This window comes from Physella acuta, unplaced genomic scaffold (genome assembly GCF_028476545.2).
Source record: "Physella acuta isolate Inbredline_101_S28 unplaced genomic scaffold, ASM2847654v3 ptg000194l, whole genome shotgun sequence".
In the NCBI taxonomy this organism is placed as follows: Eukaryota; Metazoa; Mollusca; class Gastropoda; family Physidae; genus Physella; species Physella acuta.
In genome coordinates, this window is record NW_026731713.1 from 82,737 (window position 1) to 110,568 (window position 27,832).

The window sequence follows — 27,832 nt, forward strand, 5'->3', positions numbered from 1 at the left end:
CATAAAGGACTCTACCAATATGAAAGACTATGTTTTGGCATATCATCTAGCCCTGGAATTTTCCAAGCTGTCATGGACAGTATTTTTAAGGACATTCCAAATGTTTGTGTGTACTTTGACAATGTGTACATAACTGGTAAGAATGACACTGAACATCTTAAAACACTTGATAAAGTATTGAAAATTGTTGGTAAAAAAGGTTTAAAGATAAACAAAGATAAATGTCAATTCATGCTGACAGAAATTAGTTTTCTTGGTTATATATTGAGCAAACAAGGTATCAGACCTCAACCTGAGAAAACAAAAGCCATTAAAGAAGCACCCAAACCTGAAAATACCCAACAACTAAGAGCTTTTTTTGGGCTTGATAAATTACTATGCAAAGTTCATAGGAAATCTGTCTGGTAAACTATCACCACTGTACAAGCTGCTACAGAAAAATGCAACTTGGCACTGGGGTAAACAACAAGAAGCTGCTTTTAATACAGCAAAAGAGGCTTTGTCTGCTGACACCTTACTAACTCACTATGACCCAGGGAAAAGACTTATATTAACATGTGATGCTTCACCAGATGGTGTAGGAGCAGTCTTGTCCCACATGGATGAGAAGGGTGACAGACCCATTGCTTTTGCCAGTAGATCTTTGAACCAGGCTGAGAAAAATTATTCTCAGTTAGATAGGGAAGGCTTAGGCATCATTTTTGGTGTTAAGAAATTTCATAAGTTTCTGTTTGGTAGGAAGTTCACCATCTTTACAGATCATAAACCATTGCTAGGTTTATTTGGAGAAAACAAAACCCTACCTGAGCATGCCTCACCAAGAATTCAAAGATGGGCTATCACACTAACTGCATACAATTATGAATTGAAATACAAACCTGGATCTGATAATAGTGCAGATAGTCTTAGTAGATTACCTTTAAAAAACCAGAGCCTGAGCTATGTACCAGAAGATGTATTTGTTCTCTTCACTATCATGGATAACTCCAATATAAATGTGAATGATATTAAAAGAGAAACACAAAAAGATGAGTGCTTAATAAAAGTATATGAGTACTGTATGAATGGTTGGCCTGAAGAGTCTGTGAATGATGACTTAAGGCCATATAAAATAAGAAATTAAAACCCTTTGTGAAGATAATATAAAAGATGGAGAAGATGCAGTCCATTATCAGTCAGAGTTGCCTAAACAAAGTATTTGTAACTTAATAAATGATTATGGTGATATGGCAATTTCAAATGTTTAAAGAAAATACATTAGTAAGAAGGAATGTGATCATCAAACAACTTTGCTAACATCATTAGCACTTACAGAAACTAAAAGGGTAACATCAAAAGAAAAGAAAAAAGAGTTTTGCCATTTAATACTTTCAGATGCCAATTCAAAAATAGTTCCATTAAATCATGACAAACATTCATTGAAGGAGAATTTGGTGTTAATAAGAATGTGTATCTAAGAAATTATGGGAGAAAGGAAAAATGGATACCAGGTCAAATTGTTCAATGTACAGGACCTGTGTCTTATAAAGTTAAAAATAACTTGTGCAGATAATAAGTGTGAATCTGTCAATCCCACCAAATCTGATCAGTTCACACCAACTCAGTTTGTTCCACAACCAGGTTCTGTTGATATGAGTGAACCAAGTTGTCTGGAGTCAGAAAATGTAAATTCTGGAGTTAATGATTTAAATCCTAGACCTCCTGAGATAGAGAATCCAAATGGTCAGAATATTGAGTCACCAAATCAAAGGCCACTGAGAAGGTCAAACAGGACAATCAAAGTCCCAAATAAGTTAGACCTATGATTTTAAAGGTCAAAAGGACTTTGACATCATTGTTTTGTATTTTGATTATGTTGTAGCATAGTGTGCATTGTTTGTAAGGATGTAATCTACCATAGTGTTCATGTTACAATATAATTGGTGATTTTAGGATACTATCAATTGTTCTATTGAGAGATGTGTTATTGTGTTCTAAGGGTAAAGGGATGTAATAGATTGAAATAATTGTGAGGTCAAGGGAACTCACTCTTCTGTATTAGTTATATTTATAATATTGTTATCTTGAGTGATGTCCCTTGTGTACTTCCTTCCGTCCTCTCTGGTGTTACCATCATGAGGTGGTTAGACCCATTAAATGTGTTATATACAACCACAGGCTTCTGTCGTCAATCTATTATAACATTTTTTTAAACAGTAACTTAAACAAATCAAGTAAATCTAACTGGAGTTGTAAACAATGAAATTTAAAATGTAGAATCTAGATCTAGATGTAGATTCTAGAAATCTAGATAGACCCTACATTTGTTCTTTGATCTTTACATCTGTGTTGTTTATATCTAGAATCTGCATCTAGATCTATCTAAGTAGATTCTAGATCTAGAATCTATATCAAGATAGATCTAGCTAGAATCTAGATCTAGGAATCTAGAGTCTAGACTAGTTGTAGAGCCAAGCTGATGAACTAGACTCTATAGATCAGATCTAGATATAGAATCTAGATCTTGGCATAGATCTGTATATTGAAGTATATTGTCTAGAACTAGAGATATAGATCTAGATATCTAGATCTAGATTTTAACTAGAATCTAGATTTTCTAGATCTAGCCTTATCAGTGGCTAATCTAGATCTAGACTCTAGATCTAGATTTCTAGAATCTAAATCTAGACTAGATCTAGATCTAGATCTAAAATCTAGATTCTAGATTCTAGATCTAGATCTAGGTCTGGATTAAAGTGTTGTTAAAAAAATATTAATATTGCGCTTACCCTTCTGACTGACCGTAAATATTTCGGGAACTAGACTGGGTAAAGTTATGCGAAATGTCTCCATTTGAAAACGATCCAATACTTCTAGAATTCGAAACGGTATTAATTTTAATATGTCCGTAAACATTTGAACCATTTGTTAGAATACGTCGTCTGTTCAACAACGGTGTTACAGCTGCCGATGTGGAGAGCAGTGAGTGATGATGCCAAAAATAATAACATTGTTTGTGCCAGTTTTTAGACTTTTTGGTTAGATGTCTGCCAGTTTCTATAATACGATGACCGAAGGACGACTGCATCCCACTGAATAAATCCAATAAATGTTGTTTAAATAAACAAAGATTTATTTATTTTCTTTAAAAAATATAGATCTAGATTACTTTTATTTTACTTTGAAGTGAAAAAACTGGCCAGATGTGCTCCAACTCCAGGATGTAACCGCCTTGTAAATTAAATATCGAAAGTCAATCAATTCCTATCGAAATTCACGTAATCACATTTTATCGACTCAAAACTCAAACTGGTTCACTATCAAAATTAACATACTACACCGCCTGTTGAAGCATTATAAGGGGAATCCGTTCAACCATGCGATCGGTCAGCTGGCTTGGTAGTAAAGAGTGGAAAGCAGTTTGATTGGTGGATTCACGCACACCCACTTGTGCTAAAAATAAAGTTGACTTGCCGGATCTAGGCTAAGCGAAGAGAGAGCTGCCGTTGAGTGGAGTTCCCAAAAATCCACCGGTTATTTTTAGCATACCCATTCGAGACGTTTCTTCTTCTAAAATGAAATTAAATTAAAATGATTAATTAAGCTTAGAGAAGGGGAGTTTTTAAGCATGTGTGAAAGCAAATTGCTATTTTAAATTTAAAACTAAATAAAGTATAAATTCTAAACAATTACATTTTGATAGCGAATCCATCAAAGCATAGCTTTGATTTATTGCGTTTACAAAATATTTCAACTTTTTTTTTAAAAATCCGATCTGATGGTAGCTTATACAATGAATGACGTCATTCTTTCTAGGGGATTTTTACCCTCTTCTTCTACGTCTTCACTACTCTTCACAAAAGAGTGTCCCGTTTATTTATTTTTTTTATTTATTTATTTTTTTTTAGTTACTTAAATAACGATATACTGAATCGACCAAATCCGCAGACATAAAAGGAGTCGTCCATAAACGAGGTCAAATTCGAATGGGGAGAGGTGATAGGATGATGTGTGACAGGGGGGAGGGGGAGGTTCACTTCAAAAAGTGATGTTGGATATTGAATTTTAGCTGTTATTTCCCGTTGTGGTTTTTTTTTTAATTGAAAAAAAAATTGATGAAAGAAATCACTGTTTTGAAAAAAAAAGCAATTTTGAGAGGGTAGTGGTTTAAGGAGTGGCTTTTTTTTTTTAAAGGGGGGGGGGGGGGTCTGGCTTTTTGTGCCGATGGGGTGGGAGAAAGTAAAAAAAAATCGTTTTTAACAAGCGTGTGGTGGTCCATGGACACCCCTAACGGTTAGTAGTAACCATTTTACATGTAGACCGTGTTAACGTGTTAGATAGAAAGTTGAAACGGTGTGCCAAAACGTCGTCTGGACTTGCGTAAACATTCGTACACAGAACAGTGCCAGGCACACGGTAAAGGTGGGAAGACGACTTCGGAGAATGGGGGGGGGGGGGGGGGGGTGTAACACCAGAGTTTCTTACAGGCATCTCTCTATGGGGGTCATATCCTCACCCCGCCCCTCACCCACTGAAGCACGTCCACGAAATAGAAAAAGAATAAAATTTACATAAACAAAGCTCTCGGAATTTTCAAATTCCCCCCCCCCCCCAGAGTTTCTTCCAAGAAAATATATTCTTTTAACAGTGTCCGCCCCCCCCCCCCCCGAAGAAAGTCTACCGCCCCCCCCCCCCCCCGGAAAATTTCAAGTGCCCCCGCCCCCCCCCCTCCCCCCCCCCCGGAGAAAAAAAGTCTGGAAGAAACACTGCCCCCCCCCCCTACGGAAAAAAATGTATCATAGAACCCCGAATAAGGATGTGAAGAGAAGAATGGAGGAAGCTGATAGAAAGGACACCCTGGAGTGATAAACTGTCCACTACTTGACCACAGGATGGACAAAGAAATCATATAACTTGATGAACAAGTTGATTGTTCATCAAGAGTTAAATAGGAAGCTGTCGCTAGACTCCTAGTCACAAGGCGAAGAAATATGCCGTTTGTTTCTATACCGTCTGCGACTAACCTGCAATGCAAACTAGTGGTTGTGTAACTCGCTTAAAACTGGTGTACAATTAACAATGACATATTGTATATTTTTTCAGCACGTGATGGGTGTATACCACGTGAGTGTCCTATACCACGTGACTTTAGGTCATGTGAGATTCCTGCAGATTAAGAGAAAGTTACGTAAAAAGTCTGCATGCCGGATACATTCCTGTATTTGACTCTTTAAAAGGGAGAGTTGGAACCGACACCTGCGTGCCGTTAATCGACAAAAGCCATTACTTGACGTTAGAGGTCTGTCACTTTGGGGACTCAGTGGGTGGGGGAGGCGTTACATCACCCACCTGCCTACGTCATTGGACCCTGGTGTTTGTGTTTTATCAGTGTCCGATAATCCAGAATAACGAATCCTTGAAACAAAAGGTGTTAGGAAAACTGAAAAAAAAGCCGACTCATGCAATATACCTACTTGGTAATGTCAACGTGGGTTTTATCCCAAACCCTAACACAAGTCCAACCAGTGTTTCTTCCAGACTTTTTTCTCCGGGGAGGGGGGGGGGGGGGAGGCGGACACTAGTAAATGTATGTTTTCTATATAAATTCTATTTCGTTCGGGAGGGGGGGGGGGTAGACTTTCTTCTGAATTCCCCCCTCCCTCCCCCAGAGGAGATGCCTAGAAGAAACTCTGAGTCCAGCGATGGCCCTATTTTTTTTACCCTAACACTACACCTGATGTTACACTAAGTCTAACAACAACCTAACACATCCGTTTTCAGAGGATCCTTTTGTCGGACACTAGTAACACCTTTCAGACTCTTCCTACAAATACACATGTCTGTTGCTCAATTGTGCATTGTTGTTTATATTATATAGATCTACCCTACGTTCGTAGGCATGAGAAAACAAGGCATAGTGACAATACAAAAGTTAAGAACGATCAAAATAATATAATAACGATAAATGCTACTATGCTGAAATACACACATATCAAAGAAAGATATTTAAAAAAACAGGAACGAAAACATTCAAGAAACAAGAAGGCATTTTTATAAAATACCATGGAGTTATTTAGGAAACGTTTTTATTTAAGACTTATTATCACAAATGTAATTTAGTTTCGTTTTAACATTAACTAATTTGACAGTGATGTAATTGTAAGCTGCTATGTAATCTGTAATGTAAAGTGTAAGAGATTTGCGAGAGATTATTATCTGAAGATGCAATATGTAACCATATTTAAAATGTGATACATTCTGTAAGTCATACCACAGAATATATTAGTATTATGTACCTGTAAGATGCGACATAATTTTGACAAAATCGATGTTAAAGCTTTATTAAGAAAGAGAAAATTGTTATGTAACCTGTTAGTGTAAAATGTAATTCAGAAAGCTGTAATGATATCTGTGTATGCAAAGTATGATGTAATTAATATGTACCCAAAGCTGTGATGTAATGTAAGTTTAAACTTTGATGTCTTATGCCATCAGGTGCATGATTGATCAATTTTAAAGTTCAATAACGTCACAATAATAAAATCTTTGTAAGAAATGGGGCATTAGGTTATTGGTAGTAAACTACACACAAAAAAAAATACTTATTAAGGTTAACTTTAGTGCAAGTCATACCATAGAAGAAACCCTAATATCTGCCCTACCACTAAACCTGTTACAAAATTAATACCAATGATAATCTAACACCCCTATTTTTGGGAGAGTTTACTGCTGTACAATGGTAAGTAAAAACTGATACTGTAAATGCAAGTTGTGAGTAATCTATTTGTCAGATGAGATGTAATCTGCTAGTGTAATCAGCTCAGGGTGTATTTTATTTACTATGTTTGAACCTTGTGATTATGTAGATTTCAGATGTAAGCTGTGTAAACTCATCTAAAAAAATTAAGCAACAACATGTATTTGTAATGATTACATCTTGTTCACTTTTCTTTTGGGTAAATACAACTTTATTAGGGCAGAAGGTATGAAATATTTACAAACAGAAGAAAAAATTCCTTTGGCCCAAGCAGTACAAAAAATGTATCAAATACTTCATCCAGTTATACACATGAAGACTAGTATCCAGAACAGCAGTTTAAAATATATTTTAGCAGCTGTTACTTGAGTCGCCTCCCCTTGTATGATATAAAGAAGAACAGTGACAAGATACTGAAGTTCACAACAACCTTGATGCAGTCTACTTAAAGCAATGAATACTACATAAACAAACTTATGAACCCAATATTCACTTTCAGTCATTTATATTTTTTTTAAAAATCTTACGTGGTTAAGGAAATCAGGCCATAATAAAGTGTAACAATCACTAGGTTGAAAACAGAACAGATTGTATACATTCAGGAAGGGGGTGTTCCATTTTCTTTGTAAATTTGACTGTCATACATTTTAAACGTAAGGAATTACATTAATCAAAAGTGTAAACAATTAAATGTTGCATTAAAAAATAATTGGACTAAATAGTAGCCTTCTGCTTTATAATGATTGTATAGGTACAATAAACAGCTCATTGAAAAAAAGAAACAATTTTATAAAAATAAGGAAGCAATTTGTAAAAATATAATAAAACTTTTTTTTCGATATACAGGATTTTAAAAAATAGATTTTATACTTAAAGAAAAGCTAATATTTAATAGCTTAAAAAAACTATGAAGAAAATAACACACAACTCTGTAGCACCTACTGTTAAAATTCTGCTACTTATAATTTTAAAATAATGAATATTATACAACTGAGGATATAAGAAATGAATTATAACACTACTGCTGCCTTAGATTTAATAATACAAATTTCAGAAGTGACAATATTTTCTAACCACATGGCACTTAACATAGGTGAGTCCAGTGACTTCAAATGACCTGTACAAGAAAAGTGACAACTACAACTCAACATTGAAAGTCACTTGTAGAAGTCTAAATAACTGTGACCTTATGTGACTGGTAGAACTGACATAACAATTACTATCAACTACTGATGTTCTATTACAAACTTTCAGAAAAAAATCACGTCATGTTTTGATACAATTAAGTTAACAGCAATTAGTTAAACAAGGAAATTAATACCAAAGACTCTCTTCTTACAATGTAATTGAAAATATGTGAGCTGTCATTTCTAATGCTTGTAATAGCAGGGATATTAGCAAACCTCATTTACAAATAAGACTTATGTTTTGAGCATTCACTTTCCTATATACATTATACATCGTAGGTGTATATATACACATTATACACATACACCAACACACATATCCAATATAATTGGCTGGGATGAAAATTACCTGGTTAGAAAATATACTATTATAGCACAAACTTGATATACATTGCAACATGATTATAGCACAAACTTGATATACATTGCAACATGACTATAGCACAAACTTGATATACATTGCAACATGACTATAGCACAAACTTGATATACATTGCAACATGACTATAGCACAAACTTGATATACATTGCAACATGACTATAGCACAAACTTGATATACATTGCAACATGACTATAGCACAAACTTGATATACATTGCAACATGACTATAGCACAAACTTGATATACATTGCAACATGACTATAGCACAAACTTGATATACATTGCAACATGACTATAGCACAAACTTGATATACATTGCAACATGACTATAGCACAAACTTGATATACATTGCAACATGACTATAGCACAAACTTGATATACATTGCAACATGACTATAGCACAAACTTGATATACATTGCAACATGACTATAGCACAAACTTGATATACATTGCAACATGACTATAGCACAAACTTGATATACATTGCAACATGACTATAGCACAAACTTGATATACATTGCAACATGACTATAGCACAAACTTGATATACATTGCAACATGACTATAGCACAAACTTGATATACATTGCAACATGACTATAGCACAAACTTGATATACATTGCAACATGACTATAGCACAAACTTGATATACATTGCAACATGACTATAGCACAAACTTGATATACATTGCAACATGACTATAGCACAAACTTGATATACATTGCAACATGACTATAGCACAAACTTGATATACATTGCAACATGACTATAGCACAAACTTGATATACATTGCAACATGACTATAGCACAAACTTGATATACATTGCAACATGACTATAGCACAAACTTGATATACATTGCAACATGACTATAGCACAAACTTGATATACATTGCAACATGACTATAGCACAAACTTGATATACATTGCAACATGACTATAGCACAAACTTGATATACATTGCAACATGACTATAGCACAAACTTGATATACATTGCAACATGACTATAGCACAAACTTGATATACATTGCAACATGACTATAGCACAAACTTGATATACATTGCAACATGACTATAGCACAAACTTGATATACATTGCAACATGACTATAGCACAAACTTGATATACATTGCAACATGACTATAGCACAAACTTGATATACATTGCAACATGACTATAGCACAAACTTGATATACATTGCAACATGACTATAGCACAAACTTGATATACATTGCAACATGACTATAGCACAAACTTGATATACATTGCAACATGACTATAGCACAAACTTGATATACATTGCAACATGACTATAGCACAAACTTGATATACATTGCAACATGACTATAGCACAAACTTGATATACATTGCAACATGACTATAGCACAAACTTGATATACATTGCAACATGACTATAGCACAAACTTGATATACATTGCAACATGACTATAGCACAAACTTGATATACATTGCAACATGACTATAGCACAAACTTGATATACATTGCAACATGACTATAGCACAAACTTGATATACATTGCAACATGACTATAGCACAAACTTGATATACATTGCAACATGACTATAGCACAAACTTGATATACATTGCAACATGACTATAGCACAAACTTGATATACATTGCAACATGACTATAGCACAAACTTGATATACATTGCAACATGACTATAGCACAAACTTGATATACATTGCAACATGACTATAGCACAAACTTGATATACATTGCAACATGACTATAGCACAAACTTGATATACATTGCAACATGACTATAGCACAAACTTGATATACATTGCAACATGACTATAGCACAAACTTGATATACATTGCAACATGACTATAGCACAAACTTGATATACATTGCAACATGACTATAGCACAAACTTGATATACATTGCAACATGACTATAGCACAAACTTGATATACATTGCAACATGACTATAGCACAAACTTGATATACATTGCAACATGACTATAGCACAAACTTGATATACATTGCAACATGACTGATAAAATTATTCAAATATGTTACCAGCTAGCTTTAATAAACTTTTTCAGAAATTGGTTTAAATGTTTTAATTTATATGTCAAGTATCAGACATACAAATAAATCTATTTGTGATTTGTGCTAGGGCCTACGTTAGGTTTTTCAATCTGTGGGATATTTTTTAAAATTACCACTTCCTGTTTCATCTCTTTGAGTTTTTAACTGGCAACTCAACCAATTATTTCTGTAATCAAAATTAAGCATTTCAAATGTAGTTTTTAAAAAGTAAGAATTTTTATAAAAAGGCAAGATCTATATCTAGACCATAAATTAGACTTCAGTTTGCATTACACTTTTTAAAAATATTATTTATTGTTATTTTAGCAAACAAAAAAACCCTGCAATATTTAGATAAATTTTTTTGGTAGCATTGTAGCTGTGTTTTTGTGCATAAGCCAACTTTGTATCAACTGTACGACTATGTCTTCTCCTCTAGCCAACAGCAAGTATGTGTTAACTTATTATATAGCTGCAATATTTATATATATTCCAATAAATTTAAATAACATTCTTAATTACTATGTATCACAAAACATAATCACATAAACAAAACAAAACAAATTTTTAAAAAAGGTTTGACATGAATATTTTTTACAAAATTTTTTAGAAATTATACTACAACAAAGCTTTGAAAATAGTATGAATTAAACATGTTTTGCCTCAAGTTAATTAAATAAACACCTCTTCAAAACAGAATGTTGAGATAAAATAAAAGAAAAATACATTGTGTAGATGCATTCACATTATGCAGTGAAAAATTTCAATGACCTGAAGTATTTTTGCCTAAAGTTGGTCAAATATTATGTACCTGTACCTTCTCAAAACAACATAACAAATTTTCTATCTAAAATACAAACTAATAAATATCAAACTGAATGACCTATAGTGAAAATATGTGGTGACCTAAATTGTAAATGTATAATGCCACACAAGCAACCGGGCTACAAGCAACATCTAACCTGTGATTAACACAATGTGTGAAATAAAAATGACTATTTGTAACACAGAATCACATATTTGAAGCAACCATTTTCCTACATCTAAAAAATTTCAAGGAATGCTAAATACCCAGGTAACATGATCTTTCGTACAAGTTGAATCAAGAAAATGACAAGTTCAAAGATCCATGAGAAGATCATCTGTTGTCTCCTCCTCTTGTTTTGTTGACGTCTGCTCTGGCTTGACATCTTCTGCTACAAATTGATCAGCCTCTTCCTGTGTGACTCGGCTCTCTTCACATTCAGATTTTGGTATCAAGCCTTGTTTAGCTGGGTCACAAATTGTAGGTGTACATCAATAAAATTATAGGACACATTTTTCAACATTGTTTTGTTAGTTTATAGACTCTAGTTTAGATTTTTTTCCCAACATAATATGTTTCATATAAAAAGATAGCAGCGTAGACTGGATTTTGTTATGTAAGTGGAATTTTAAAAATCTACAATTTAATAATAACTATTATCCATGACAAGAATTGATTGTCAGAAATATTTTTGGCCAACAGCTTTGACTGAATGAAGGAATGGAGTATATTACTAGATGTCATGGGACTAAATGAGATTTTTTTTTAAAAAGAGTAAAATTTTGGTACCAGAGAGCATAAAGACTACATCCAGCAGTAATTAAAATGTAAGTGGCAAAATTGAGGTGATTAGGCTGATTTTGTGACAAGTCAGGAGTAGAAGAAAGTATCACTAATGTCACCAAATGTTATTTTATTTCATCACAATTATAAGTTTCCTTAATTTTATTTTCTCTCTTATAAATTCAAAGTTGTCTCTCTATTAATTATCAGATGGTTTAGTTCCACACTTAGAAAAAGTTCAGCTGTTGTAAATGTTGAAAGCGTAATGAACAAAAATCTAAGTTTATTAAGTTACCTTTTACAATATGCTCCCAAAAGTCTTTCTTTGACCTGGCTATAAGTGTATTCTTGAAGTTTTTCACAAAAGCATTGTACACTCCTGGCTCTAATTTCTACAATAAAAAAAACCATTTAATTTATAAAATAAACAGTGCTATCTGCATAAGCTAAAAACTTCAGAAAAAATTGGTGAATCATATTACCAGCTAACCAATGATAGAGAATCAGAGCTTAGAAGACAGTTCTCACAATTCACCAACCTTAATGCATTCTTCTCTCAATGTCTTTAGACAGTCCATGGCCTTGGAGTATGTCTGCTGGCCAAATGACTGCATCACAATTTCCTCTATACGTCTCTGCATTTGTTGACATGCTACAACAAACAAATTCAAGAATGTAAGGTAGTAAAGGTTTGAATGTAAAATAATAAATTATAATCTGCTGTTTTCTAAAGTATCTAAACTTTACAAAGAAATATCAAAATACAAAATAGAGTCAAAGGACTTGGTAAGAAAATATGCTACAGACTACAGGGAAATGAAGTAGATTTGTTACTTTCAATAATGTCGTACTGGGTGGACAGTGAGTTCAGGGCCAAGCCTATCTGTTCTTAATATACTCAGACTGCTGTCAAGTACCCTAACAACTCATAGTACCATTCAGATGGAATCAAACTTGTTTTGAACATGTGGTTTTGCTGTACCCTCCGGCTTTTTACCACAAGTTATCATTCTCTCACATCAATCACAGGCAATGGTCCATACATACCTTCATCAAACAGATCATCACAGGCAATGGTCCATACATACCTTCATCAAACAGATCATCACAGGCAATGGTCCATACATACCTTCATCAAACAGATCATCACAGGCAATGGTCCATACATACCTTCATCAAACAGATCATCACAGGCAATGGTCCATACATACCTTCATCAAATTGATCATCACAGGCAATGGTCCATACATACCTTCATCAAATTGATCATCACAGGCAATGGTCCATACATACCTTCATCAAACAGATCATCACAGGCAATGGTCCATACATACCTTCATCAAACAGATCATCACAGGCAATGGTCCATACATACCTTCATCAAACAGATCATCATCCATACATACCTTCATCAAACAGATCATCACAGGCAATGGTCCATACATACCTTCATCAAATTTATCATCACAGGCAATGGTCCATACATACCTTCATCAAACAGATCATCACAGGCAATGGTCCATACATACCTTCATCAAATAGATCAACACAGACAATGGTCCATACATACCTTCATCAAACAGATCATCACAGGCAATGGTCCATACATACCTTCATCAAACAGATCATCACAGGCAATGGTCCATACATACCTTCATCAAACAGATCATCACAGGCAATGGTCCATACATACCTTCATCAAACAGATCATCACAGGCAATGGTCCATACATACCTTCATCAAACAGATCATCATCCATACATACCTTCATCAAACAGATCATTACAGGCAATGGTTCATACATACCTTCATCAAATAGATCATCATCACGCCGACCAATCAATGCTTTAAAGTCCTCAATGGGCATGACAGTACCAACCTGTACAAAAGACAGTCTTTTCTTCAAAACTTAAGTAATAGATTTAATCATGCTGATTTTTATAATGAGTTCAAAGGCAACAAACTTCAACAAATGTAATAAAATTTTCTTTAAAAAGCTATTTGCTATACCTCAGTAATGTTGGCTTTAGTTATATTCTTTAGTCCTCCTTCTAAGTCGTCATCCAGTTTTAGTTTCTTTTGTGGAGGGGCATTTGTGTCAGCTTCACTGAGGGAGGAGATGAATAGCTTCCAGTACATACATACTACATGATTCAGTATTTTAGTACATGCTTACAGTTAACCCTTTCCCTGGCAACATATTTGGTACCCTGTCCCTGGCAACTGGGTGGATTACGCCCATTGTCTATCTCATAGTACATTGTTTCCCTTTTCTTCATTTAGGGGTGGGTAACAACACTGACGCAGCTTACACAACTCTTATGTAAAGCTAATAAGTTCTAAAACTTAGTAGAAAAAAACTCAAATACTTCTAAGCAACATACCTATGTTGAAATAGTTATGTTTTTTTATAGACTTAGCCTAGAAAAGCAATTAAATGTAATTTAACAAGGCAGTTACAGAAGCAGAGACCTTAGGGGGCGCCAAAATGGGTTGGAAAAATAGATTGAAATCTAGAGGGGGGGGGGGGGGGGTGCAAATCAAAAGTTTGTCCCCGGGAAGGATCGCTACGCCTCTGTACAGTAGACACGTAAAGTAAAATGTATCCATCCATGTTAAAAACTCATTTTCTGAGACGGGTAACTCTCTAACTTCAGAGTTATCTTACTTTTGTTTATTAAAAACATTGTCACCAGCCTGGTCCTTCTTCTTGTCCAGCACTTCCAGCTTGAAGGCTTTCTTCAGCTCCTGCAGCACTGGCAGGCTCTTGCTGACCACTGTGGCAGGCGGCCGCAGGTAGTCTGCTACCATGGGGGATAACTCTGGCAGGGATTTCACTGGGTTCAGTGCTCGGTGCAGTAAACACTGTCAAACATGGAAGTAAACACTGTCAAACATGGAAGTAAACACTGTAAACATGGAAGTAAACACTGTCAAACATGGAAGTAAACACTGTCAAACATGGAAGTAAACACTGTCAAACATGGAAGTAAACACTGTCAAACATGGACATCATTAGGTAACTAACAAAGGCAGTCTTGTACCAAATACAATGGTTTAGGTAGTAAATATCTAAAAAATTTGGCCTATTATAAATGTAATCATTTAAAATTACAAGTAATTAAGTGGTTTAAATTGTGAGAGAGTGTGGGCATGCATTTCAGCGCTAGACTGCTAACCCAGAAGTCTCAAGATCAAATCCGGGTTCAAGTCAGTGGAATATTCTTGTGTCCACCCAGCTCTGATGGATACATCAATCACATTAGGAAAAGTAAAGGTGACTGGGCATAGTGCTGACCACATTATCCCTTCATATGCCAAGGTCAAGAAATATATGAACTCTACTTCATTTGTCCAATGGATTACTAAGTCTTAAGATGAATATTTTAATTGGTTTAAATTAGATTGTATTTTGTCCTATAATCAACCATGAGTTCAGAATACTTTGGTAACAAAAAACAAAAAAATGGTATTAATTACTGAAAACTTTCTCCAAATCTTAAACAAAGCACAATCTAATACACTGGTAGTTTCATAACGATGTTTAAACAATGCTTAATTAATAAATCAAAATCAAGGCCTGACACATTCAACTGACCTGATAAACTCGCTGGAAGTAAGGGTTGAAAGTTAACTTGGGTTTAAGAGCTTCCTCTTTCTCTCCATCTTCACCTCTGTTGAACAAAACAAGACATGATACAGCTGTTTATATATCACAAAATCATCATCTTTTCCCATATGTGCCCAAAGCACATGGGGCAGATGATGTAGAGTTCACATGTTTCACTGACCTCGGCATACAAGGGGATAATGTGGTCAGCACTATGCCTAGGCACCTTAGTTTACCTAACGTGAGTTAGGTATTCATCAAGGCTGATGGACTCAGGATGTTCAGCTGTGCTGACTTGAACCCAGAATCAAACTCCAGACTTTCAGATTAGCAGTCCTGCTCTCTACCGCTAGGCCATGCCAACCCTTACATAACAAGATATATAGTGGTGAAAGAAAGTTGTAAAGGAGCAGCACTTACTCTAAAGCAGCTGTTAGGTCCATACTGTCTATTAATGCATCTATTTTATTCAACTGGTCATCTATTAAAACACCAAAAAATAAAATTGTTATCAAGTAAAAAAAAACTTTTATACTAAGCAGATTTTGAATGAACTAACACTAAGAAAATAAACATAAATTTTCTTTAGCTTTAATAGTAAAAGCATTGCTCCCTAAAATGTATTTAAAATATTTGTTAATTAATGCTCCTAAAAATCTATTTAAAATATTTGTTAATTATAGCTCCATTAAAATGCATTTAAAATATTCGTTAATTATCGCTCCCTAAAATGTATTTATAATATTTCTTAAAAGGTAACTCTTGCTGAGTGTTTTCAGAGTTAGATTGCACCTATGTGTTACAGTTTACTCTCACCTATATTATTAACCACTCCCCTGTAGGCTTGTACTTCTTGTTTACAACAACATCTTCATGTAAAGGTAACTCTTGCTGAGTGTTTTCAGAGTTAAATTGCACCTATGTGTTACAGTTCACTCTCACCTTTATAATTAACCACTCACCTGTAGGCTTGTACTTCTTGTTTACAACAACATCTTCATGTAAAGGTAACTCTTGCTGAGTGTTTTCAGAGTTAAATTGCACCTATGTGTTACAGTTTACTCTCACCTATATAATTAACCACTCACCTGTAGGCTTGTACTTCTTGTTTACAACAACATCTTCATGTAAAGGTAACTCTTGCTGTGTTTCCAGAGTTAAATTGCACCTATGTGTTACAGTTTACTCTCACCTGTAGGCTTGTACTTCTTGTTTACAACAACATCTTCATGTAAAGGCAGGGAGCCGAAGGTGAAGGTTCTGATGTCTTCACAAAAGGGCAGCTCCATCCACAGCAGACACTGGTCAATTAGGAACAGAATTTTTTTTTTTTTACAGTTATGGCTGCTGGTGAATTACCTGACATTTTTATAGTTATGGCTGCCGGTGAACTACCTGACAATTTTACAGGTATGGCTGCTGGTGAACTACCTGACATTTTTATAGTTATGGCTGCCGGTGAACTACCTGACATTTTTATAGTTATGGCTGCAGATGAGCTACCTGACATTTTTTTACAGTTTAATTATATTTCCTGCTTTGTTTTAGCCTACAGTAGAATATAAATAATAAAATAAATTCTTGACACCACTTGGCAGCTTTCTGTTCTGTTTTTTTTTTTACATTCGGGTATGCTTAATTAAGTTTTGAGCTCAATGCCAGTAGCATGTAAAACAAAAATTTCCACAAGAAAGTGCTGCTGAATACATTATCTATTTAAATATGCAGTAGAGTTAAGTCCCTTCTTTATTTATTTACATTAGCAATACATCAGAGTTAAGTCCCTGTGTGTGTTCTCACCTCATATTTAGCCTTGATGTGAGGTATGAGACAACCAATTCTTGGAGATGAGTTGGAGGCATAAACTCGTCTGGCGATGGCTACTGTGTTGGTATCATACAAGGCATTAATTAAAGCTGATAGAGCAACGGCTGCTGTCTGAAAGTAAGAGGATTTCATGTGTAAGTGATACAGAATAAACAAAAATATTGGCTCTAAAGTCTAATAGACCATTGGAAGATTGTGCATTAGAAATCCAATTGGAATCAGAGAAAGAATTAACTTGAAAGATAATATTTTAAGTTTATTATTGACTACAGTAAATTAGTTATCCTGATCTAAAGCCAAAATGAAATTGAAATTATAAACCAATTTTCAAAACAACTTTTACAAAAAAAATTAAAATTTCCCAAAAAAAAAAAATTATTTAAAAAAGTGAAGTCACAAACTTTAAAAGAGACACAAACCAGTTCATTTTGTGAGTTTGTAATAGCAAATACATAGGTTAAACAGATGAAGAGACTGAAGGAAATATTAGTTACCTCATCTCCCTTTTCAGCTGTTACACAGAGGACACCATCACCCAGAATATGGTGTCTTTTGAACTGTCAAACACAGGAATTTGTTAGCAACAAGCAATATTATGGTGGAGCATTTATGACTCTTGGAAAATAGCTTACAATAAATTATTTTAAACTTTACAGCAACTTCACAATGGACATCTATGAATGATTGATTTTAAAGAATAGATAGTAATTTAAACTATTATTAGGTAGATCTTGCTCCATATTTTATGGTTGCTGTGAGATATACAGAAAAAGGGAGGTAAGAAAAAATAATAGTCTTGTTTGGACATCACATCATTTTCCCCCACTAAAACATGTTGAACATTTGCGTTTAAAAATTTGAAAGATAAACATGCAAACATTGACCCAATGAGGCAGATGAAATAAACTTAGACTGACGTTTTCAGACTTGGTGAATCCCAAAACTTTAAGACACTTTTCAGCTTTGTACTTCATGTTATCTTTGTCATCCTCAGTCATTGGTACAATAGTGTTACCGTACCTATAGCCTGCAACATTCAATTAGAACATAAATACATGGGCGTTCAAATATATGGGGGGTGGGGGATATATATATATATATATATATATATATATATATATATATATATATATATATATATATATATATATATATATATATATGTGTGTGTGTGTGTGTGTGTGTACATGCATTCTTATCAATTTATCCTTATCTGCATGAGTATACATTTTTATTTTTACAGGGGAGGGAGTAGGCTGGAGTGATCTCCCTTGACCAAACATGCAGGCACCAACGTTTAAATCTACCATAATTATAACGTTAGTCATTAAAATCTAGAACTTTTTCAGAAACATGGTTAAATACCTTCCACCATATCCTCCTTCTCTATCTCCGTCTCCTCCTCATTATTCATGTGATAAGTGCGCAAGTTTCCAGGAACAAGTTCTGGGTTTTGTGCATAAACTTTCTTCCAGCTTTGTTTTAATTTATATTCTTTCACCTGACCAAAATATTGAGTACCAATGAAACATGGGATACAGTTTAAGTACAGTGATGTCAATCCAGTGATGATGTAAGTGGAAAATTTACTTTGGCATTTCTAAAATTAGCATTAATAGCTTCAAAACAATTATGAACTTTATTTTTCAGCAGCCATTATATGAAGTGAAAAAGTTTCTGAATAGCCAGAGATAGGGATTAAAACACTTACTTTAGAATAGCCACAGATGGGAATTTCCAAGTTTCCAATCTCCAGTTGACACTTCCAAGCCACTGGTTTTACCTGCCTGCATTGGAAGTAGCTCAAAGCTGGAAGAGCTTCACTGTGAACATCAAATTAATTGTTTCATCTATTCTTCTTCATTTCAGCATAAAAAGTACTATAAATTAAGATATTAACCCAATTTTTGCAAGCTTACTTCCCCTTTAAATTTAAACTTCTCTGTTTCTAATTTAGTCATTGGATATTTATGTTTTTATTTGCATTTTAAGAAATGCTGTTTTCTATTTCAAAAAAAAAAATGTATTTTTATATAGACATTTTCAATTAAAATTTTTATTGGAAATTGACATAAAGCAATGGTCAGACACAATTTATTGTATGATGTAGAGAACTACAACCAAACCTAAAACTGTAGCACTCCCCATCAACCTGATCAACTATGTATTTCATCAGCGCCTCGCCCGATCTCTGCTGTGGAGTTTTTTCTTTCCGTGCTCCATGTGGATGGGCGTCGGCTCCTCCTTTTGAACCTCTGGCTGTGTCACCCCCATCACCGTCCTCATCAGTAATATTTGGCCCTCTAAATAAATATAACATTTTTCAATATTATTTTTCTAAAAATGGTAAAACCTGTAACAACTTCTTACTTAAATACATCAATAATTTGTATTAAATTTAGTCCCATAAAAATTAACAATATTATGCTGGTATGCACTTCCTTAAATCGCTACAGAAAAATTTAAATTTTACATACATGAACAGGAAGAGACAACTCAAAGACAAAAATATCTAAAAAAAAAAAAAATTTTTTAAAGTATTGTGCCTGTTCTGTAGGTAAGTTGCTATTTCCACATTGAAATGCATTTCCTATTATAGCCTAATCAAATAGCAGTCTACAGGAATAAGTGAAAGTTAATAATATAAATATTTACTTACATCACATTAAGTTCAGTCTTAGGAGTTGTGTTCTGCATCGCATGGATAATTGTATCCAACTCTTGATCCCCAAAAGGGCTACCCAGGTCAGAAAATAAAATAATTCGCCTCGTAGCAAAGCCTTTTTTGCCCCTGTACAATGCAGAAATTTGTTTCAATTTATTTGAACAAAATGATTGGTTAACAAATAATTTCTTCACTCAAATACTAACTTAGGCTAAATTTAAATTGCTTTTTACTATTGCGACAATAAAAATCAAGACTTACTTTGTGGCATTTTCTAAATGATCCAAAGCAACCACTAAAGCATCGACAACTGTAAACATTCAGTTAAGAAAAACTTTAATTTTTCAATTAAATTTTTAACTATCAAACAATCATAGCCTCAACAAGTAAAAATAATTTTTATATAAACTTATTTTTTCATTCTTTTTGACTTGTCAAACTGCTTCAACAAAAACAACTTAAATTCAAAGTAGGATACAATCCCCTGGTGTGTCAGTTGGCTGCAAGTCTGTCTGGACCATCTGCAGCAAATCAAAGTCTGCCACTGCCAGATGTCTCTTCAAGGTTATGTGCTGGTAACTCCTGCCATCATCAAGTGGGTTGTCTGCCTCTGTTGTTCCAAACAAGATGAGAGCAACCTCATCTTTTGATTCGGAAAACATCTGAAAATTTTAAAAAGTTTGAACTGATGTTAGGGCCTACACAAATTAGAGAATTTAATTTCAAAATAAAAAAACATTTAAATCAGTGAGAAACAAAACAATGTATGAAAGTGTATAAGGTGAGGTAATTAATACCTCACAAAATAGAGAATCTAAACTGCTTTATAAGAAATTAATTTATTTTGTGTTGGTATTTAATTTACTAGTTTTTGCAACATTTTTTTTCATTACTTAAATACCCTGGAGTTATTGTAAAACTACAAATAATTTATAGCAGTTTAAGAAATAGCTCTGTCTTCAAACCTTTAAATTATAGGTCTATAGGTCTACTATAATTAGGCCTATATTTATTAATTGGCCCTATTTTCAATGTGTAAATTATTTTTAAAACTTTAAAAAAAAAAATTCTAGCCGTAAAAAAGATATGCACGCGCAATGGAGTGAAACTATGACTTTCCTTCGTTGCGATGTTTTTGATGGTACTGCGCATGCGTGTGTTTACAAACAATCTAACCCTATCCCTAACCCTAGCTCAGCTATTAAGGTCACTGCACACGCGCAGAACTATCTTTTGCCGACCAAATGGAGACGCTGGGGCAAAACATCTTTTTCCGAGTAGTCACTTCAAAAAAATATAGGCTCTATTATTACTAACAATTGAAAGCAAATTTTTATATTTGTGAATATTATTATTATGATACAAGCCAGGTAAACTAAAAGCAGATACAGTACAAGACCTTTCTCTGTAGAATCATGTTGATGCCTTCGATTGCTGTTTCTAATGCTGTTGCAACCCCTGGTGGGGCCTGGTTCATAGATGGTCCGACATCTAAAATGATAGCTATAGCCTCCTAAATATATAAATATATGCATTATTATTAAAGGAAGTCAATGAGAATTTCTACCTGATTGCTCTCTATTGATAATTTGTGTTTAAAAATAATAAAGCAGATAGTGTCAGTTAAACAAGAGCAGCAAAATAGAACTATCGAGAATTGGTTGTTGTGTTTTGAATCAAAACTGCTGATAAGGCGTAATGACTGAGGGTAAGACACTATTCAAATCAAACACCGTAATTCAAATGTTATATACGAATCTTTAATATTGACGAATTTTAATATGCTCAAATATACTATAGATCTGTCATTAGTCTAATACATCAATGTATTTTCTTGATAGATCTATTAATTATGATAAAGCAGTGCATTGATATTATTGTTGATGTACCTTGTTTGCCGCCATTTTGACAACAAACTTCTACCGGGCAAGTAACCGTTAAAAGCCGAAAATGTTTCTTATGTATCCGTAAGGGGTGGGGGGGGGGGGGGGGGAGGCTACCTTTCGATAATAAAGTGAGTATAGGCTTGAATAATATAAGGTATCTTTGTGCTCGGTATAATTTTTTAAAACCATTTTCTTTTGAAATGTACTAACTTTCATGTATCGACATGGAGAAGGGGGGGGGGGTTGACGTGCACCGTATTGCAGCGTCCCACCCCAAGTAGTGGCATAGCTTGGAGGTAGTCCACAAATGACGTCACACTCGAAGGGGGAGGGGGTCTGTAATTATGTGACGGTGTGTGATGAGGAGGGGTGTTACATATAGTGTGACGTCACTTTTTTTTGCATTATAAAAAAGTAATGTTAGAAAACGAGTTTTAGCCGTTATTTCTCGTTTAGAAAACGGGTTTAATAAATTGTATTAGTAATTGATCAAAACACTCTGACAAGATTTTGGAAAAATATCGATGTTTTAAGAAAAATTCAACAGAAATTTTGAGGGGATGTGGGTCTGGCTTTATGTGACGACGTGTGACGGAGGTCGGGGGGGGGGGGATTAAAGTCGACCAAAAAAGCGTGACGTCATTTAATGGATGACCCTATGGGGGGGGGGGGCGGTTGTACTGCCGCAGGATAGACTTTCTTGATCTACAATCGCATTTTTTAAAAAGCCTTAATTAGGCCTGTATGTTTTTATAATTATGTGCATTTTCTTTTGAACGTTTCGCACCTCTTTGTTGAAGGCTATTAAAATATCTATATTATAATGATGTGTGCCTCCCCAGCTAACACAGTATGTAATACCAGGGTCGGCCCAACCTTGGCCCAATGTTGTAATCATGGCCAAACATTGGACAAGCTTACGCCAGGGTACAGCCAAGATTTGTACATGCTTGCATCCCTTGATACCTTGATATTTAACCGTTTTTACCTTGGCTGCCAAGATTACACTGATTTATGGATTCACTGCATAAATTTTAGTTAAATATGCTTGTTAAACTTAATATATGTTAACTAAAATTAATTTATCTTTTAATATCATGCTCTAATGTAAACATAGCATCAATAACAGACTACGTTGCATGTGTTAAACATTTTGTTAATCTTTTTAAAATTGTGTGCGCTACTGCCATGGCCCCCTGTCGCCCATTGTCCCTTTGTTCACATTCCTTCCTATTGTTCGCAAGCCAGCATCCCGGTCCTGCGCCATTTTTCTTAACAAAAGACTTTGTATCCAGTCACAGTAAAACAGGTAGGCCCACTGTAGCCATTTTAGTTCAACAGTGAGAAGTAGTATAACTGTATTTATGCAGAATCTGGAAAATTCGTATTTTTTTGTTGGAAACTTTAACTTTATGGGCCTAAGTCATCAAATAAAAGTTATAAAAGGTAGTTTATTTGAGGTAATAAAATGAGCCTAGATCTAGATCTAGTCTAGATCTATATATTAATAATACTAGAGTCTATATTCTGTTTATTTTGGCATTAGGCTATAATTACATTTTACAATAATCTCCTTTATGATAGATATAATAGATCTAGATTCTAATAATACTAAATAACTAAAAATCGTAATCAGAGGGCGGTTAATTTTGACAGCACTTTTTTTTGTATTGAAAAGTATGCAAGTACCAGAGGCGTAGCGACCCTTCCCGGCGCCCGGGGACATACTTTCAATTTGGCGCCCCCCTCGGGAGCAAATTTTCATTTGCACCCCCCCCCCCTCGAACTTTTCATTTGCACCCCCCCCTCAAACTTTCGATTTGCACACCCCCTCGAACTTTTCATTTGCACCCCCCCCTCAAACTTTCGATTTGCACCCCCCCCCCCCTCGAACTTTTCATTTGCACCCCCCCCTCAAACTTTCAATTTGGCGCCCCCCCTAAGGTCGGCGCCCGGGGACATATGTCCCCCCCCCCGCCCCCCCTCGCTACGCCTCTGGCAAGTACGTTTGGGGTTATATTGATTATTGATAGATCGATGTATTTATTGGTTTTCAACTTTAGGTATAATTATCACGCACAGGGAAAGGGGGGAGGGGGCTTAAATGTTTATAAATTAATAAATAATCATTCACTTTAACTTTTTTAAAAACTTAATTTTATTGTTCTAGGCCTATTTGTGTAAGGATTTGAAACTGTCTTTATTAATTAATTCAGAGAGAGAGAGAGAGAGAGAGAGAGAGAGAGAGAGGAACAGTAGACACAATTATAGAACAAATTTCTACATGTTAAACAGTGTATTTTGATAGGTATTAATTTTGAAAAAAATTAGTCAACTAGAATTCTAAATTGATTCAAGATTGTCATTCAAATTTCTATTACTGTTACAGGTCCCTATGGGAGAATAAGATGTCATCATCATCACTCCTTTGTGGCCCCTGGGGAGCAAAGGGCTGCAACCACACATCTCCAGCGGACTTGGTTTTGGGCTGCTCCTCTAATCTGTGCCCATGAGAGCCCAGCTGTTTTCGCCTCCTCCTCAACCGTTCTCTTCCATGTTTTCCTTGGCCGGCCCACCCTCCTTTTTCCCTGGGGATTCCAGTCTAATGCATGTTTTGATGAATAAGATGTAAGTTGTGTAAATAGTAGTGTGGAGACCTCAGAGCAACACTTAATTTCATGACCAACAGCGATAAGATGGTACTATTAGTAAGCCATACTTAATGATCAACACTACTCATATTATCATATAGAGGACAGAGTAGGCAAATGGTTGAGGACACTATTGCTAAACATAAAGCCAAGTTAGTAGTACATTCATCAGTTCACCTAAGTCTGATATATACCCAATTTAAGACTATGAAATAAAAAAGGTGGCTAGATAATACTAGATATAGTGTTGACTACACAATCCTTTATATACAGAGATCAAATAAACAGAGATACTTAAAAATTAGTATCTAATCTGGCTATCATTTATTGTATCACTCACTCATTTTATTATTATATTTAATAACTAAGAATGCCATTTATTTTCAGGCCTTTCAGGTGTTGTGTATATCAATCAGCCCACTGGAGATATATCAATCTTTAATAAATTATAAGGTCCCCACTGCTTGATACTTCACCAAATACTGGCTACACCAGAAAATGACTAAATGTTCTTAACACTTAACAACTGTAAGTTTACATTGTTTCAAAGTGAATAATAATTTTCATTTAGTAATTTTTGCTTGCATGTATTGATCAGCATGTGTAGTTAATGCCTTTACTGATATTAGTAAAATAATTTCAGACCACAAGCATTACTTCTGGGTCACTCTGAAGGGTCTAATCGTTCAATTACTGAATTGATAAAGTTGATGAAATTGCTCAAAAATTGTCTGGCACCTTCTTAGCTCAGAGACATAGGGTAAGGGGTTTATAATATTTATATACATACTATTATTTTTTTTATTACCAGGTTTTTTTTTTCACTTTTGTTTATAAATATATATATATATATATATATATATATATATATATATATATATATATATATATATATATATATATATATATATATATATATAGATATATATATATATATATATGCAGTATAAGTGTTACCTGGGTAGCATGAACACCCCAGACCACCAGTCTTTATACCTATATAATATATCGTTACAAGGTAGCAAACATGATGTTAGGGGCTTCTTGTTGTATGTTCAGTGCAGTGCAAAATAAAATAAACATTATAAATTTAGTGCAAAATGAGCAGTGTATGGTTGTAATTATTTCATAAATGACTTTTAGTGTGTAACTTTTCTTTTTTAGAATGTGGATGGATTATGACATACCTTGCATAAATCAACAACCAGGGTTTTATTGGATTTGAATCCCAAAGGAAAGAGAAAGTTTGTTATCCAAAACAAACATGGAAAATATCAGAAACCAACAAAACACAAGCAGGCAGAGTGTTATGGACACAACTTTGGGGAATCTCCTAAAACCAAGTATAAAAATAGAGAGGTGTGGTTGTGTCTCTCAGCTCCACAAGGGTCCACAAGAATGAGGACAACATTGATTTTTGTAATAATTTTAGATCAGATTTAAAAAAAAAAATTTGATCAGATGGATCAGGTTAACAGTTTAATACATATTGCATTTAAGTGCTTAACGAAAAGAAAAGATGCTCTTACCAAAATAGTCTAAGAACAATGCTGATTTTAAATTAATAAATTGTTTCCTTTTGTAATAATATAATAATTTAAGTTGGCATTGTATGTATGTTTAGTGTAGATTTAATGCCCTAAATGAAATATACAATTGACATTTTTTTCTTTAAAGAATTAGTTGCAAATTCCTTTCATTATTTAGTTTCACTGTACAATCTGAAAAAAGCTTGCAACATTTGTATTGACAATACTTCTGCTGGTGATATTTATTTCTAATTAATGAAGTAAATTAATATATATTCAGTTTACTATAATTAAATACCTCATACTCGAGACAAAAAAACATTTATTAAATATCGCAGTGATATTCCTGTTCTACACAATGCGTATAAACCCTCGAACCATCTGTCTTTTGAAAGATTGCACATTTTGTATACACAATGGCATTCATTTCAACACTATTTAACCACAATTATAATCTAGAGATCCTGAACATATTTTCGTTCTGTTATTTATGGACAAGGCAGACTGGTCCAGCATTAAAATGTAAACCTTAATTAGAATACTTAAACGAGCTATGCAATTAAATGTTGTTAGACAAATATTTTATACTTTTTATTTTTAATGTTATGTTTACGTATCATAGTACAAGACAGCTTCTGTATTCTTGTACAGTAAATTAAGTTTTTACATTAGTTTAATTTAAACTGTAGGCCTGCTTAACATCTGTTACATTATATGAAAATGTTTTGTATATTTGTTTTAATTTGTTTGTATAAAAGTCAAAATGAAAGTTACTACACTATAATTTACTTATTCTTTTTCAATCAATACTTTATAGTATAGTTATAATTTTCTTACAATTGAATGGATGGTATAATACGGATTTTAATAGATGAGCAGTTCTTGTGTATGTATTGCTGCTTTACTACATTTTGATTAAAATTTCTTTCACATTTTGAAATTACCTTTGTAAATATTATGACTGATATGAGAATGGATCTTTTTGTATGCTAAAAATAAAAATTTGAGCCAAGATGTAGCCAGGATATAATACAGGCTGAGCCAAGGTATAGCCGAGATATAGCCATTATTGGGCCAAGATGTAGCCAGGATATAATACAGGATGAGCCAAGGTATAGCCAATATTGGGCCAAGATATAGCCATTATTGAGCCAAGATGTAGCCAATATTGGGCCAAGATGTAACCATGATATAGACAATATTGGGCCAAGATATAGCCAATATTGAGCCAAGATGTAGCCAATATTGGGCCAATATGTAGCCAGGATATAGCCAATGTTGGGCCAATATGTAGCCGGGATATAGCCAATATTTGGCCAAGATCTAGCCAATGTTGGGCCAATATGTAGCCGGGATATAGCCAATATTGTGCCAACATTGCGCCAACATCATGCCGAGTTTCACTACCAATGTTTCGCCAAGGTTAAGCCAATGTTGCACCAAGATGTAGCCAATATTGGTAACCAATGTTTAGCCAATATTGGGCCAATATATGTGTGCTGACTGGGTCCCTTTGTGATTCGTGCTTTCTAGTTTAAAAATCAGCTCCCTACGATTTTTCCACTATGGAATCGTCTAGATCTTTAATAGTTTGTTTACTTTAGGTCCAGGGTAAAAATAATGATAATTAAATTTAGTACTTTGACTTTTAAACGTGAAACAAACTGCATATTTTCAAGCTGTTGACCCGAAGTTATAAAAAAAAAA

At 34.3% G+C, this 27,832-nt stretch overlaps 2 protein-coding genes and 1 long non-coding RNA gene across 3 annotated transcripts in view; 1 reads left to right on the forward strand and 2 right to left on the reverse strand.

Annotated features, from left to right (window-relative positions):
- The window catches only part of LOC131936886 (glutaminase liver isoform, mitochondrial), a 27,157-nt gene extending 23,783 nt beyond the window's left edge, over window positions 1–3,374 (reverse strand). The window contains exon 1 of the mRNA XM_059293983.1: window positions 2,769–3,374. Coding sequence (XP_059149966.1) covers window positions 2,769–3,067 — 299 coding nt within the window. The 5' untranslated portion in view covers window positions 3,068–3,374. The remainder of the gene's footprint in view (window positions 1–2,768) is intronic.
- LOC131936887 (uncharacterized) lies at window positions 2,106–26,970 on the forward strand. Its single transcript, XR_009386109.1, has 5 exons — window positions 2,106–2,119; window positions 24,335–24,573; window positions 24,984–25,124; window positions 25,240–25,356; window positions 25,761–26,970. It is a non-coding gene; the product is annotated as an uncharacterized LOC131936887 (long non-coding RNA).
- LOC131936885 (X-ray repair cross-complementing protein 5) lies at window positions 10,853–22,024 on the reverse strand. Its single transcript, XM_059293982.1, has 20 exons — window positions 21,949–22,024; window positions 21,459–21,572; window positions 20,538–20,721; window positions 20,321–20,369; window positions 20,054–20,185; window positions 19,521–19,697; window positions 19,106–19,217; window positions 18,760–18,895; window positions 18,312–18,421; window positions 17,889–17,951; window positions 17,368–17,505; window positions 16,760–16,868; window positions 15,988–16,048; window positions 15,556–15,631; window positions 14,626–14,822; window positions 13,968–14,064; window positions 13,764–13,836; window positions 12,497–12,609; window positions 12,253–12,349; window positions 10,853–11,640 (listed from the first exon to the last, which is right to left on the reverse strand). The coding sequence occupies exons 1-20, from the start codon at window positions 21,961–21,963 to the stop codon at window positions 11,489–11,491; spliced, it is 2,205 nt and encodes a 734-aa protein (XP_059149965.1). The 5' UTR covers window positions 21,964–22,024; the 3' UTR covers window positions 10,853–11,488.
- Window positions 26,971–27,832: the final 862 nt, after the last annotated feature.